At 38.8% G+C, this 17,152-nt stretch overlaps 1 protein-coding gene across 1 annotated transcript; it reads right to left on the minus strand.

Annotated features, from left to right (window-relative positions):
• Positions 1-7,826: 7,826 nt before the first annotated feature.
• LOC137043783 (uncharacterized) lies at positions 7,827-14,487 on the minus strand. Its single transcript, XM_067420201.1, has 3 exons — positions 14,378-14,487; positions 7,961-9,906; positions 7,827-7,852 (listed from the first exon to the last, which is right to left on the minus strand). The coding sequence occupies exons 1-3, from the start codon at positions 14,485-14,487 to the stop codon at positions 7,827-7,829; spliced, it is 2,082 nt and encodes a 693-aa protein (XP_067276302.1).
• Positions 14,488-17,152: the final 2,665 nt, after the last annotated feature.

The raw sequence follows: 17,152 nt of genomic DNA on the forward strand, positions 1-17,152 counted from the left end.
TGAATTGGTATTATTTGATTGGTTACTTCAACACAAATACATGCTGGTAATGGTGGTCTACATAACAGTGCTATTCTCTCAGAGCCTGTGTTTTCAGAGAGCTCTAGATAAAGCACTTTACACACGTGTTATGTGTAAGTGATGACATGAGGATGTGCTTTGCAGTATCCTTCACCTCTGTGAAACAAATATTCTGAGCTGTTAAATAAACAGGACACAGCAGTATCATAACATTAGCCAGTGTATCCATTTTTTAGATTGCAAGTGAAAATTAAACACTATAAAAATTAATCTTCAAACAAATATGCTGAAACAATAAACAAATATTAGCTTATTTACTTTCAACAACGTGTTACCAAAACAATGTTGCTATACAATTTTTAATTAATTAATTATAAAACAATTACAAAAAAAAAAAAAAAAAACATTGTCCAGACTGATTAATCTCACAAATGTTAAAGGGATAGTTCACCCAAAAATTAAAAATATCCCCTAATTTATTCACCATCTTTCAGATGAATAAAAATTAAATTGAGTTATATTAAAAAATGTTCTGGCTAAAGGCGGCCCAAAATTTGAAGATCAAAAAAGTCTATTATAAAAATCCATTATAAAAGTGCTCCAGGTGGTTAATAAAGGACTTCTGAAGTGAATCGATGGATTTGTGTAAGAAAAAAATCTATATTTAACAGGTTATAAAGTAAAATATCTAGATTCTGGCTGGCTGTCTTCTGTATTCAACTTACAAAGAAAGTGTAAGCCTTACGCTAAGACTGACGTTATACACCATGCCAGTTATGTTTTTTCCCCGTAAATTAATATGGAAGGTGGTCTGGTAGAAGCTAGATATTTTACTTTATAACATGTTAGATGTTTCTTACAAAAACCCATCGATTCACTTCAGAAGCCCTTTATTACTTTTTAATAATGGATATATATTTTTGGGGCTTCAAATTTTGGGGCCTCTATGGATTAGCAAGGACATATTTTAAATATAACTCGGATTGTATTTGTCTGAAAGAAGAATGTCATTTACACGTGTGGTTTGTTTGAGGGTAAGTAAATCATCACGAGGTAATTTTCATTTTTGGGTGAACTATCTCTTTAATGTTCAGATAAAAAGTAAAGATTAATAAGAGCATAAACATTCAATAAATGTGTTGAGACACATCGAAATATTTCAGCAGAAGTATTGCATCTCGATACAATTTTTACTTTATTAACACAAACAATGATTTTTAAGCCAGTCCAACAAGCATTGCATGTGCATTGGATTTATGGATTTCATTTTTTTTATTTATTATATATATATAGGCCTAGACTGTGGGAAAAATGTGTTTGTGTTTTAGGGTGTTTTCACACTTGTTCCTTTTTAGGTGTCTGAGTGCGGTTCACGTGATTTTTGTCCAATATGTGAACACTTTAAACGATCTCAGACCTCTTAAAGGGGTGATGAATTGAGAAATCAACTTTACCTTGAGCTTTTGATATATACAAGGTCATGGTAATATAAGAATATCCTGTAAGTTTCAGAGCTGAAAACATCCATGTTAGTCAAAGAAAAGCATCTTTACGTCATTGCACAACGAAACACACTTCTACAGAATAATAAGTACCTGCAATTCAGTAGCCCCGCCCACTGACTCATGGAGCTGCGAAGATAGCAATATATTGCGCTATTCCTGGTTGTGGAAGAACACAGTCGCTGCATAAGCTTCCTTCTCATTCTATGTGTGGTTGAACATTATTTTTAATGAAGTTCCAGCTCACGTGGGGAAGACATGTACATGTTTACTTAATTTCACTGCGGAATCGTTTGTAAACAAATGTCAGGTCAAAACGTGTTTTTTATATGTAATAGTATTGCATAGATTGTTTTGCTGATGCGTACATGTCTAACAGAACATACCTTTAGCCATTAGATTCAGACATGTATAGGCTAGAGTTTGCCGGGGCTTTGTGTTTTCCAGACGGGCTAACAAAACAAAAGCCCGTCGGCAGGCAGATGAATCTCATAATATTCCTTTCTTGTTCTGCGCTGTTCTCTCTCTCTTGACTTGACATTTGAAGGGCACGTGCACGCGGTTTGTGCTTATATCGACCGATAGTGCAGGCTATGTAATACAAAAATAATAGTCCAATCAATCGCGGGTGGATGAGAAATAAATCATTGTGTTTGTTTGATAAAGACGTTTACGAGCCCTGTGGTAAAGAGAATCATTCCAGTTGCCGCTTTCAAAACAATCACTTCCTCATGTGAACTGAACTGACAGGGGAGCTGAAGGTCATTAAATATGCAAATCTATCCAATCCCAGCCGTGGGCGTTTACTTCTAAGTCTCCAGTGCGGCACACCCATCAAAACCCAGCATTCAGGAGAGTGCCTCAAAACCGCAATGTGGAAAATAGCCTATTAGTTATTAGTTATGATGTTTTTGAATGTAAAAAAAACACAAACATCATTAGTTGACCTCAGACAACAGTATAATTTTTTTTAAAAATGCCAATTCATGACAACTTTAAAAGCGAACAGAAACAAGATCATCTTAGAAGATGCGTGGTCTGAGTATGGTTCACTTTCAGCTAATGGTACGATTTTGTCAGGCTATCACCAGACTAAGTTCGATCTTTTAAGGTTGAACATTGGTCTGGGGAGTCTGCTCTGTATTTTCTCCTGCACACGAGGTATGATCAACGAGCATTATTCAAATGACTCTGTATCACAACTGGATAATCCTTCAACCAATCAGACCACAAGAGGCGTGATCAACGAGCATCGATCCATCCTACTTTATCCATCATTGTGTTAAAGGGATAATTCACTTTGAAATAATATTTTGATATGTTTTAGCTTATGTTTTTAGATGTAGGAGTATTTGTTTCCCCAGTAGTTTCAATTTTGATCATTTTAGGTCAAACCGTTCTTGCTTGTGCCTCACATAATGAAGGTCTATGGTCACCACCTCAAAGAGCATACACAGAGAAGTCCAAATTAAACAATCCCCCATCGTAAGTACACATTGATGGCACCGAAACAAGCGGTTTGTGTGAGAAAATGAACAGTATTTATATCGTTTTTACCTCTTGTACACCACAGGAAACACGCACGCGCGCCCTCGGATCAGTCGGACGTAGTGGTGTACAAGAGGTAAAAACGATATAAATACTGTTCGTTTTCTCACACAAACCCCTTGTTTCGTGTGTTAGGCCATCAATGTGTACTTACGATGGGGGATTGTTTAATTTGGACTTCTCTGTGTATGCTCTTTGAGGTGGTGACCATAGACCTGCATTATGTGAGGCACAGACAAGAACGATTTGACCTAAAATCATCAAAATTGAAACTACTGGGAAAACAAATACTCCTACATCTCAGATGCCCATGAGGTAAGCTAAAACATATCAAATTTAATTTTAAAGTGAACTATCCCTTTAAACCCCCCTATAGAGCACCAGGTGGATAAGCCAGTCTGTGATTGGTTCCCACAAATGTGAAACAGAAGCAGGATAAATTAAGGTTACCAGTCTGAGCTGCAGGGTGGAATCAAATTGCCAGCAGTTCGGGCTAGGTTTACCCAGTCTAGAGACGATTGCAACCGTATGAACACAATACAGTCTGAGACCACATTCCTAATTAAGTGGACCAAAAATGTTCTGAGTTTTCTGTCAGGGACAGTGTGAATGTAAGGAGATTTGGTTCCTTTTTCACTTAGTTTACTTCTTAGTCCACTTAAAGATGACTCAAATGTGAAAACACCCTCAGTCCCCATCCCATTTTCTTTTATATTGTTGTTGTTGATGTTGGTGAAGTATAAAGTAGCTTTTCTTGTTAATGTAATGTCTTAATGAGCGTGTAATGTCTTAATCTTTTCAGAGTTATTTTTTTTTAACAATGATGGCTGATTGTAAGTCATGCCATTTGATAAGTTTACTGTGGATGCAGCATACAGAAATCATGTTCTAAGAGATTAAAGTCTTAAAATAAGCATTGCGTTGTTGAACTGATCCTGGAGCAGCTGAAGTGTGTGATAACATACCAGCTCCACACACAATGAGCAGTAGTTGATGGGCTCATTCTTCAGATAAATATTCATCAGGGGTTTGTTCTGACTGCAGTGATCACACGGGCCAAACGTGATGGCCAAAAATGTCTGGTCACACATCTTTGCGTCTGGTTGAGGCTGGACCTGTACACATGAGGAGGGGAAAAAACATGTATTCACAATAACCAAAAGCCAGACACACACAAAATGAAAATATGACTTTTTTTAGTCCATGTTTGAGGTCGTCAGTAGGTGTTCTCCTGAAAGCTGCTGACAAAATGAACTTATACAGTACTGTAAATTAGGGGCTAAAGGAAAATCTTCTTTTCACTACCTTCCATGAAACCATTTTTGCAAAAAGAGACATTTTGACAAATATTTTAGATACCAGTGAAAAGTCAAGATTTAATTTAGGGAAGTAATTTATTAATTGTAATTAATTTAACAAGATTTAAATATCAATACCACAGCTAAAACTAAAGCCTAACTAATATAAATTTAAAGTATTATTAAAGACAAGTAAAAGTGGTTTCCAGGTAGAGACAATGAATAAAGTAATAAAATCTTCCCTAAAACAGATGAATTCTGAATTAATGAACGAATTAATGAATTCTTATTAAGGTTAAAAAAGTTATTCAGTCAAGAGTAGTGAATATTTTTTCTTTGTCCTTTATTATTTGATTCAAATTAACAACTCAGACAGCAGCAGAAATATTAGGCTGCTGTCACTTTAAGACCTAATGCACGGATCCATTACACTGATATCGGACCGGTACGCCGCATTCTCTTCTGTTTATGTTCACTTAAGAAGATATAGGATACTCTCCATGACACAATTTGTTTGTGAATTTGTTTGCTCAAGTGCAAGAAGATGTGAAAGAGAGCTCAGTTCATTATTTTTGCACTGTCTGAGATGCAGCTTTCTGGGCTTCGGATGTCTGCGCACACAAAACTTTCTACACAGCGCGCAAGTAACAAAATGAGTTTCCTTTTGCGTCTTCTTGCACTTTAATATTAAAAATGCCTACTCTTGTGGCGATACGCTGGCCTGTAAACTGCCCCCGAAATTTGTTCACGTTCTTTACAACATTGAATTGTTAGAATTTATTAAAAAATATTACCGGCCAACTGGCGTTTAACACGTTTCATATACTCGCCAATTTTAACTCGCATTTTGTGCTCGGCAAGAGTTAATTTTAGGCCCTGTAAAGAATCTTTTAGGGGTTCCCCTTGTGGGATGATTTTATTGATTTGGCTCATTTTTGTTTTAATTCATTTTTAATCAATAGAAAATACATCAACACGGGAAGAAAACTGTTCTTGTCAAGCTATTTCATGGGGTCTTGAAATGTTTATTTGTGTCATGGTTATTGCACTGAAAATAAGGCAAAATCAGCTGTTAAAATTAGTGTACACTGTTAAACGTATCTTGCTTTTATTGCTCCATCCAAGTGTTGTAAACTAGTATAAAATGTTGAACCCATGCAAAATAAATAAATAAATACATAAATACAAGCAGAACAGAAACTTTAATTTTACTGGTTACAGTAATGTTTACTATTTGATCACAGCCAAAGTCACTAACAAATGTATTTACCTAAACAGAGCAATAAACTGTGATGTTATTAAAAGGATATGCTGTTGCATAGACCATCAGATTCAGACCACTATAACATCCTCCAAATTCACTTTATAAAAATAATTTATTTAAACTTACCTTTCAAAAGATGTTTGTGTCAGGTGTATGTTTGCAGGCTGCAGTCTTAAGAGGGGGGAGAAAGGGATTGAGCCTGGGAGAGAGGCAAGCGATAAGCTCCTTACAGTAGCATTAGGGTTTTAACCCTGGAGAAGTTTTAACAGCAGAAATAGTAGCCAGTCAGAGAAAGACATCGGACAGAAACACTTACAATAATCAGGCTACTGCTTAAGCTGGTTAAGGCTGAGGCTCATAGTTTATTAGTGTGTATGAAATATGTATGAGATCATCATATAATATTTTTAGATCATTTATATTATTGAGTGCGAGATTAATCAACACACTTTATTCTGTATTTCACACTGGTGCTAAAGCACTGTAAGCAGAGCAATGTCCAAACTGAACTCAGCATAGTCATGCATATTGGTTTCCACATCATTTGATCTGCTACATGGTGCAGAGGAGAAGAGTCATTGGCTTTTACTGTCACATTTCAGTTTTAAGTCACTACTAGAGGGAGCTAAATGGCATCAAACGTTGCTCAATGTCTCCCTCTACTGCTTTTAAGGTTGAATTAAGCCAATACACGCAGCTGTTAATTCTATCATGCATCAACATAATTAAAATTTTAGTGTAAGCAATCGTAAAAAAATGTATTAACACACAGTTAAGTGTTAGTGAAACCTGACACTCAAGGAGCAAAACCTCAGGCCAGATCTGGACAACAATAAGCATATTTTCACCTTATCACTTTTTGCAAAACCAAACTCACTTCTCTACATTAGACACAGAAATCGAACATAATGTCACTTCTTTGCCATTTCAAGGCACTGCTTTCCATAATACCACACCGATAAACCAATTGATCAAACACATCCGTCAGGTGTGCAGGTGCTTAACTGTAAACTCAACAATCAGGTGTAAGCACTATAAAAACAGGTGAGTTTACATGTCTTCAACAAAAATGGAAGACAATGTTACCAGAAGAGGAAGAGGGAGAGACATAATTGGAGCTGTTTTGAATATTGTGTGCTGCAATCAATGGGGTCCCGAACTTAGGTCCTTACAACACGGCCCCCATACTCTCATTTTTAGACTGACTACATAACACTGTCTTAGCGGAAGACCAAATAGATGCAGAGCAGGTGATATACATTCTCATCTGGGACAATATATCTTTCCACTGTTCTGCTCTGGTCCAAAACTGGTTTCATGAGCATCCATAGTTTTCACTCCAATGCCTCCTGCAATACTCTTGCTTCCTTAACCCCATTGAGGGAGGTTTGTTTGCAGCATTGCGGTGGAAGGTTTACGATCTCCAGCCCTAAGTTAAGTCAAGTCAACTGTATTTATATAGTGCTTTTACAATGTATGTATGTAAGGATATCCCTCATTCAAACCATGAAGGCATGGTTTCATGAAGAAGTGACCTAACTTCAGTTTTCTCAAATGTTTACACGCAAATACTGGTACTTGTGATACAATGACCAACAATCGAGAAAAATTGTAATGCAGGGTCTGTGCAAGGATGGAGTTGCCATTCAAGAAGATTCTTCCCTTACTGTTTTGTGAGAGAGGGCATTGCCTGTGATGTGGATGAAGTGCTATTTTTAGATTGTTTTGCTTTATTTTTCTCTCTACAAAGATTTTTGTTCATATACTATATTGTATTTAGAATACAGTTTTTCTCAATCAAGTTGGTACATTTCTCCACACTCAGGTAACGGCTCTTAAAACATTTAACACAGTGATCTTTACACTTTGTAATAGTCCTAAAAAGATATTAAATTCTCCTTTATTTCAAACAAATTACAAATCAAAAGCATAATTTTCTCAAAACACTGTGCACAAAATTCCCTAATGTTATCACAGCAGTTCATACAGCCAACCAAATCTTTAATATATCAGGAAAAACATTTGCAGCTTTTTCATTGGTCTTCACAAAGATCACAAGCATTTTTGTACCATTTTCAAAACGCAACAAACAAAACTCTGTGAATTGTAAAATAGTCAGTTGCACACCTTATGTCCCCAATTAACCCCAAATTGATATCTGATGAATTAGTAATTTAATAATTTCCTAATGGTTCACACAGCTGTCTTAATTACAACAACTACAAAAGGGAAGGAGAAAAACAACAAAGAAGATGAATAAGGAGAAAAGACAATCAAAAGAAGAAGAATGAGCAGTGGAAGAGGTGTAAGAGTGAGAGGTGGTTTACTGGGTAGAGGGAGAGGAAGAGGAGATGGAGAAAGAGCAGAAGATGTAGAAAAAAAAGAAGAGCTGAGCCTGTAGGAGAAAGAGAAAGAAGAGCTGAGGATGTAGGAGAAAGAAGAGCTGAGGATGTGGGAGAAAGAAGAGCTGATGATGTAGGAGAAAGAAGAGCCGATGATGTAGGAGAAAGAAGAGCTGATGATATAGGAGAAGGGAGAAGAGCTGAGGATATAGGAGAAGGAAGAAGAGCTGAGGATATAGGAGAAGGAAGAAGAGCTGAGGATATAGGAGAAGGAAGAAGAGCTGAGGATGTAGGAGAAAGAAGAAGAGCTGAGGATGTAGGAGAAAGAAGAGCTGATGATATAGGAGAAGGGAGAAGAGCTGAGGATATAGGAGAAGGAAGAAGAGCTGAGGATGTAGGAGAAGGAAGAAGAGCTGAGGATGTAGGAGAAGGAAGAAGAGCTGAGGATGTAGGAGAAGGAAGAAGAGCTGAGGATGTAGGAGAAGGAAGAAGAGCTGAGGATGTAGGAGAAGGAAGAAGAGCTGATGATATAGGAGAAGGGAGAAGAGCTGAGGATATAGGAGAAGGGAGAAGAGCTGAGGATGTAGGAGAAGGAAGAAGAGCTGAGGATGTAGGAGAAGGAAGAAGAGCTGAGGATGTAGGAGAAGGAAGAAGAGCTGAGGATGTAGGAGAAAGAAGAAGAGCTGAGGATGTAGGAGAAAGAAGAGCTGATGATATAGGAGAAGGGAGAAGAGCTGAGGATATAGGAGAAGGAAGAAGAGCTGAGGATGTAGGAGAAGGAAGAAGAGCTGAGGATATAGGAGAAGTAAGAAGAGCTGAGGATGTAGGAGAAGGAAGAAGAGCTGAGGATATAGGAGAAGTAAGAAGAGCTGAGGATGTAGGAGAAGGAAGAAGAGCTGAGGATATAGGAGAAGGAAGAAGAGCTGAGGATGTAGGAGAAAGAAGAGCCGAGGATGTAGGAGAAAGAAGAGCTGATGATATAGGAGAAGGAAGAAGAGCTGAGGATGTAGGAGAAGGAAGAAGAGCTGAGGATATAGGAGAAGGAAGAAGAGCTGAGGATGTAGGAGAAGGAAGAAGAGCTGAGGATATAGGAGAAGGAAGAAGAGCTGAGGATATAGGAGAAGTAAGAAGAGCTGAGGATGTAGGAGAAGGAAGAAAAGCCGAGGATGTAGGAGAAAGAAGAGCTGATGATATAGGAGAAGGAAGAAGAGCTGAGGATATAGGAGAAGGAAGAAGAGCTGAGGATGTAGGAGAAGGAAGAAGAGCTGAGGATGTAGGAGAAAGAAGAAGAGCTGAGGATGTAGGAGAAGGGAGAAGAGCTGATGATATAGGAGAAGGGAGAAGAGCTGAGGATATAGGAGAAGGAAGAAGAGCTGAGGATGTAGGAGAAGGAAGAAGAGCTGAGGATATAGGAGAAGTAAGAAGAGCTGAGGATGTAGGAGAAGGAAGAAGAGCTGAGGATGTAGGAGAAGGAAGAAGAGCTGAGGATATAGGAGAAGTAAGAAGAGCTGAGGATGTAGGAGAAGGAAGAAGAGCTGAGGATATAGGAGAAGTAAGAAGAGCTGAGGATGTAGGAGAAGGAAGAAGAGCTGAGGATATAGGAGAAGGAAGAAGAGCTGAGGATGTAGGAGAAAGAAGAGCCGAGGATGTAGGAGAAAGAAGAGCTGATGATATAGGAGAAGGGAGAAGAGCTGAGGATATAGGAGAAGGAAGAAGAGCTGAGGATGTAGGAGAAGGAAGAAGAGCTGAGGATGTAGGAGAAGTAAGAAGAGCTGAGGATGTAGGAGAAGGAAGAAAAGCCGAGGATGTAGGAGAAAGAAGAGCTGATGATATAGGAGAAGGAAGAAGAGCTGAGGATATAGGAGAAGGAAGAAAAGCTGAGGATATAGGAGAAGGAAGAAGAGCTGAGGATATAGGAGAAGGAAGAAGAGCTGAGGATGTAGGAAGAGAAGTAGTGGGGTAAGAGATGGTATAGTGGAAGACAATGGCATTAGTGAAAAGAGCAAGAGAATAAAATATAAGAAGACATGTACAGACGGGAAGGGGAGAGCAAAATGTAATAGGAGGGAGGAGAGGTAGAAGGTTTGGATACAGATGAAATCAGAGCCACCCTAACTGACCATGTCATAAATTATGGCCTTTCCTTAGAGAAGCTCAATATAAACATTGTGCCATGGTCAATGTCCCTGGACAAATGCTGCAATCCACTGGTGTTGTGGCACACAACGCTGTCTTGTGGTTGCACAACACAGAAAGGCTCCTACATTTTTTTAACTACCTCAATAAATCCACTATCTGCAGGGTGATCAGGAGCAAGTTGAGCAAAATAATGTAGTTGTATATGACAATATCCAATTTCACCTTTTAGCACTGGTGCAAGAGTGGTTTGAGTATCACCCAGATTTCAGGATGATGTTTCCTCCAGTATATTCTCCTTTTGGAGATAAATATATCGCAACCCTTACAACCAAGTAAGTCTTCTTCAAGCAATGAAAAAGGCCTGTGGAGAAGTTGAGGCACAAGGATGGATCCAGCATTCCCACAATGCATGACGCATGCAAATATAATATTGCTGTGATGTTGATGAAGTTCTTTGACCAGATGTAATTGAGAGGAATTCATTGTTTCAATGATTTCAGGTGATTATTTCATTCATTCATTCATTCATTCATTCATTCATTCATTCATTCATTCATTCATTCATTCATTCATTCATTCATTCATTCATTCATTCATTCATTCATTCATTCATGTATCAGGAGAAAACTGCAGTGCTTTATTATGCAGTGAATACTGAACTGTTTAGCCAACATAAGTTTTTATAATATCATTTTCAACATAATTTTTAGTTTTCTGTGTTACAGTTTTTTCTGAATGCTTAAACCCTAACCGGGATTCTTATAGCACAATTTCTAAAACTATTAATACGTATAGCAAAACCACTCACTGAGTTTGCAAAACCAAAAGCACAAATACTGCGTTGCACTCAGTTTGCAATTTTGTAACACACACTTTACAAAACTGTAGGTACAATCCACTGCACAACACTCTTTTTGCGGAACTGTAAACACAACTCACTGCTTACACTCAATTTTCAAATGATCAACACGCTCCTAGCAAAACTATACACGTGTATGGCTATTATTTACACTATTTGGCCAACTGTCTGGCACACGGTCACTTGTGAAAACTGTTTTAGATCATTTGTTCACTTTGCAATCAGCCTAAGCACTATAAATAAGACACAGGTAAACTGTCTGTGTGGAGTACAATGGAAGGAGCAGGATGAGTGAAAATAGTGAGAATTAGAGGAGGCCGAGGAAGAGGACGTGAAGGTGAAGAAGTGAGAGGGTGAGGACGACAAGGAGGTGAATTTAGAGGAAGAGGACAAGGAGGAGCAAGAGGAGGAGGAAGAGGAAGAAATATAATTACTGATGACATCAGAGCTACAAATGTGGACCATGTAATCAACCATGGACTGACCCTGAGGGAAGCTGGCCAACGGGTTCAGCCTAACTTGAGCCGCTACACTGTAGCAAGCAGTATAAGGAGTATGGTTAATACAGTCACTTTACACAAAATTTTGTAGCACTACCATACTCTAATGAGAAATGCAATACATGTAAAAATACTGAAATTGTTACTTTACAGAATTGCTAGATGCTGGGGCAGAGGAAGAATGTTCCCAGCAGGCACACAAAGTCATAAGACATTGATTTTTAGTTATATTTTGGTAGCGACGTCAGTGACCAACATTCTACGTCAGCTCAATGTCCAATGCCAACGTTAATTTGACGTCCAGTACCAATGTCAGCTGACGTTGATATTCAGTTGTTTTATTCATTCATTCATTCATTCATTCATTCATTCATTCATTCATTCATTCATTCATTCATTCATTCATTCATTCATTCATTCAATTGAACAGCACTAACATGAACTAACAAAGAATAGTTGCATTTTTATTAACTAATGTTCACAAAGATAACTGTTCAAAAAAAAGGTTTGTTGTTTAGGGGGGTAGGGGTAAAATGCTTCACAAAATCAACGTCACCAAAGAAGTGTGTTTTTTGGTTGTCAGGGCAAGACAACCCTAGCCTAGAAATCTAGACGCACCCTAGCGGCAGCAAATCTAATCTGCCCACGAGTGTCATCTAGCAACTCTCAAAACCCTTCTGAGCTGTAATCGCCTAACTCTTGCCGGGCCAATCACATCGTGTATAGAGTCGGTGGGCGGGGCCATAATGATGACGGCCGAGTTGCGTTTGCGTGCTTCTAGTAAACACAGAAACTGGCGAACGGCGGCGGTCTTTCGAATCAGCTTTGACCACGACACTGGAAGACTTGGAGTTAAAGGCACAATATGTAATGTTTCAGCATTAAAAATAGAAAAGATCACTATATCTATGTTATATATTTTTTAAAGTTGTGTGTTTACATTATCCCGACAGTTCCAATTAACTTCTAAATCCAGAGAAATTAATATTTTAATTCGAAGACACGGACCGTGTCTTTATTTCCGTTATGTCGCCCGTCTTTCACGTCATATCCACGTTTGCGTCTTGCTTCCTGCGGAACTCGGCGGAACCGGCAAACTCAAAGAGGAACACTGACTGACAGTATAAGGGGAACACCCGTATAAAAAAGTCTGTATGATAAGGGATCATGACTACTCTTTGCCTGTACGTTTTGCCAGCTCAACAAAGCGCAAACGTACGTGTGAAAAAAATGACCCGAGAAGATTTTGGGGCAGTAGAAGAAGCAAGAGACGTGTAAACCTTGGAGAAGCCTTTGAAAGATGGCGAAATCTTCGTGACAAGCTCGGACTGCAGAGAGATATGCTGATCTCGCTTGCGTTTTAATAAACAGGTCATTTAAGTAACCATTCAGCTAACATAATAATCATATAATCATAACATGCTGTATGTTTGCATATTGCATAACGATCTTGACCACATTGAGACGCGTTTAGCTGAATACGTATACATTTTGTATTGTATCGGCTTTTCAAACAGGCGGATTCTGTGTTTTTGGAGACTGAAACTGAGACTTTTTAAAACTGATTCAAAAGTATATTTCTATCCGTATATTTGGTGACACGATGATGTCGTGTAAAACGCAGATGGACTAGCTATTATTGGTTTTATATGTAGCTGGAGAAAGTAACGTTAGCTTCATAAGGTAATATGCCACTATCTTGGTCAATTAATATAAGGTGACCGTCACTTTTATCATATGTTAATACTAGCTACATATAATATCGATTTAATAATGATCTACTTATTCATATATCTCTGAGTTCCAAAATAAATGTTTATTAGAATGATTGATGAACGTGGGGAGCGACACAGTGCGTGTTCCAATGAAAAACGTATTGCTGGTGCTGGTTCTCTCATTTACTATGTTTTATGTTGGTAATGATAAACTAAATTGAAATTTTTTTCCTTATTGAACAGTTGATATACAGAATGTTCGACAATCGCGGATGCCATGTCAACATATCTATAATTTGAGTAACTCAAATTATGAAGCACGGTTAATATGTCAACTTAGCCTACCAACTTATAGGTATGTTGACATAGCGACCGCCCGCACAACATTCTGTCTCACACATTATCTAACGTTACTGATAAGTTTGTTAAGTAATGGTAGCTTGCTGCTATTTCATTAGATTGACATTACATAACGTGAAAAGCCGTAACTAAACTTAACAATAATAGAGATTTAATATAACCATTACCTTGTCAGTGAACATGTTTTCTGCTGGAGATGCCAGATTCGCTGGTTGACAGTGGCAATAATGACAACAACTCCCATGAGCCCACGCACTTTCCCGACGTCATCAAAGTACGTCTGTTGTTATTATTTTGAATGAGTGACCCCTAGTGGCCAAAAGTTGCATACTGCACGTTTAAGCTTTTCTCTGAGAAAAGAACAAAGAACTGCACTGAAGTCATTCTTAAAAAGGGAAAATGTGTTCGGAGTTTTGCTGACCGGATACGGCGAATGTTTAATCTATCAACAAGCTCTGTTTCACCTTCTTGCTCTGGTTGCCCTCGGATTGAGCCCTGTCTATGGGTTTCCAGACCAAACATCTTGATGTGGGTCTGGCTTGTCAGGCTAAGACAACCCTGTATAGCTTCCCAAAGAACCCAGCGTTAATGGGACAGTGGATGGAGTTTGTTTTTCCAGAGCAGCAACGGAGTTGTGCAAGTGTCTTTGTTTGTTCCCTTCATTTTGGCCACAATGGTTTATAAACAAGGTACAGTTCAACTCTGGATTTGTAGCTCGTCTAATGCTGAAATGGAGCAGTTCCAGAGATTAAGGTTCATGGTCGCATGTTGGAAGCAGGAGGTGAGTAAAACTGATGACGATTCGGCCGCGTGACTCGGTCTATCGAACCGCGCAGATGACATGCTCGCGCAGCGCAAGCTCTGTAACAGCTCGCTGTCTCGTCCCACTCTTGGATTGTTTGGCTTCCCATATGTAACAGCTCTCAACGGGAGCGCCATGTGGTCAGAGAGCTGTGTCCTGTTTGAGTATCCTGTGCACTTTCATCATTGGTTGAGCAGTCGGTCAATCCCACCTCTCCAGGAAATACGACTTGATTGGACTGTACGTCAGCAGACAGCAAAGTATTGGAGAATTGGCCAAGAGCATAAAGTCCCTCCCTCCAATCTTTTTTTTTTAAGTTAAGGTTGCGAAGCTTCATTTTCGCTCAGTCTGAGTTTCAGAGATTCAGAGCAAAGCTGCGTGACTGCGTGAGTCGCAAGCTCAGAACTGTATGGCCGTATCTCCGCAAAGTGGGTGTTGTAAACTCAGCTCTGAAAAAATAGACTGCAATAGGATAGCAAATGTAATGTAATGTAATGTAATACGTTTCGCCCTTTCGAACCCCAGTTTTCAGAGTTTCAAAACTTTATTTCAAACATTCGTACACCAGTTTTCAGATCACCATTTACAAGGTTTCAAATCTGGAAAACAAAAAATACACTGGGAGAACAGTGACAAATTCAAAACTCTGAAAAAATGATTGCACCATAAAAAAAGAGTGTTACACTTCTGAAGAAGGAAATCTCAAAAACAAAATTATGTTTGCAGAGTTTTTTTTTTTTTTTTTTTTTTTTTTTTTTACAACTTTGCAAGCCTGCAAAACTCAGTTTTCAGAGTTTCAAAACTTTTAGTTCACACATTCGCACACCAGTTTTCAGATCACCATTTACAAGGTTTCAAATCTGGAAAACAAACTATACAATGGGAGAACAGTGACAAATTTGATACTCTGAAAAATTGTTTGGCCGACGTAAAATTTTTTTGCAGTTCTGAAGAAGGAAATCTAAAAAAAAAAAACAATGTTTGCAGAGATTTTAGTTATTTGTTTATTTTTTACATTTTGCAAGCTTGCAAATCTTATTTTTCGATCTTGCAAAACTTCTTTTTGTAAGTTTTCAAACATTTAGTTTCAAGCTTTCAGAACTTTATTTGGTAAAGGTCAACTTTACGCTTCAAAAACTCTCTTCAGCAAGCTATGGGTGACGTCACGGACACTACGTCTATATTTTTTTTGACAGCCCATGGTTACCCTACATACGCATGAGCGGAAGTCTGTGGCAAAATAAAAGCTCTGCGAAATCAAGGCCTCATCAAGTTACCCTCTAGTGGTAAACAATTACATTTCATGGCTTTATGCCTTAGCTCAATTAGGACATTTAAGTAGCTTTTATAAATGTGCCTTACAAAAAGAAGTATTTACTGGTATGCATCTTGAGACCAAATAATAGCACCGACTTCATTTAAGATGCAGTCAGTGTAAGTTGCCTGTATTTAAAGGAACAGTATGTAAGAAATATATGTCAGTTAAAGGTTTACTATGTAGTATTTTTGCAGTAAAATATCCAAAAACCATGATATATTTTGTTCAGTTGAGAACTTGTGTTTTCAACAAATTTTTCCAACTATTTGTAAATTGTGAGAAAATTGCTATTTTAACTAAGGACCGGGATGTTTCAGCATAGCGTTTGAGCGAGTCGCCTGTCACTTGCGTCATATCTGCGTTACCCTCGGTTTTATTCTGCAGAAGCGCTTTACTCTTAGCAGTGTGTATATGTCACAGCAGCGTCGAGGGAACGCACAGAGGATAGTCATAACATCATTTTAAACACACTTAAATGTATCTGATATGATAAACAGAGCTGCTTTACCTTATAATCATGACCGGAAAAAGTGGAAGTGCGCGCGCCCGTTGACTGTGTCCCATCTCGTCGTCATAAAAGTCCCAGTACTCACGAGCCGTGTGTTTGTATAACAATCGCTCCAGCAGCCATGTTCAGCTCCACAACACTCGGTCCTGCTCTGCTTTACACTACAGTAAGGTTAATAACCGCATTCATGAACATTATTTCTGCCCGAGTCCTATTTTCCACCGGCTGTGAGGTGAAGACCACATGTCCCAAGATACTGCGCTCACACTTGACGTCATCAAACTACGCCTTTGTTTATAATAGGTGCCCTAAAGTGGACGGAAAGTTGCATAGTGCACCTGTAATCATAAAACGGCCCTGATATGGCTACTTTTGCTCTCGGGGTCCCCCTACAGTTTGCAAAAAATAATGTCCTCAACTACTGTCGTAAGCTCTGTCATCCTACAACAGGGGATGCCATCGCTCGTGCATTTCGTTGACATGACAGCCCTGAACTAGTAATGCGCTGGTCGTCTCATAACCCGCGGACCCCGTATGTCTGGTCGCGGGTGCAGGGCGGGTTGTAAAAATATATACAGTGGTGCGGTGTGGGCCAAATAACTTCATAAAAGCGTCCCGCGGGTCGGTGCAGCACTAACAGTTCCCCTGAACACTGCAAGAGTTCAGAGTTCTTCTGGCGTCGCGTGTGAAATGTCTTCATCCCAGGTAACGTTACAGTCAGTGGCATATGTTTCAGCATGTCATATGAATATAATTTCATGGGTTTTATTTTTTTCAACCGCCAAATAATCACGATGCTCACGTTTACAAGCCAGTGTCATTATAGTAGTCAATTGGTTACCGTTTTACAGAATCTATATGATACTTCAGTTCAATGTTTGAGTGGTAGCTCACCGTAACACGCATGACAGCATCGGTCAGGCACGCCTCATTCAGCGCACGCCAACGAGCAAACGCTGGTCCAATATTGATCCTC

This window comes from Pseudorasbora parva, chromosome 16, assembly GCF_024679245.1.
Source record: "Pseudorasbora parva isolate DD20220531a chromosome 16, ASM2467924v1, whole genome shotgun sequence".
Classification (NCBI taxonomy): domain Eukaryota; kingdom Metazoa; phylum Chordata; class Actinopteri; order Cypriniformes; family Gobionidae; genus Pseudorasbora; species Pseudorasbora parva.

What these genes read in the sequence shown, in the direction of transcription:
- LOC137043783 (XM_067420201.1), bottom strand. Translation starts at nt 14,487, where the DNA reads ATGGCGCTCCCGTTGAGAGCTGTTACATATGGGAAGCCAAACAATCCA. An exon ending in GCGAGCATGTCATCTGCGCG is followed by an intron (nt 9,907 to 14,377) that starts GTTCGATAGACC and finishes CTACATCCTCAG; the next exon opens with CTCTTCTTCCTTCTCCTATA. An exon ending in TCTTCCTCTCCCTCTACCCA is followed by an intron (nt 7,853 to 7,960) that starts GTAAACCACCTC and finishes TCCCTTTTGTAG; the next exon opens with TTGTTGTAATTAAGACAGCT.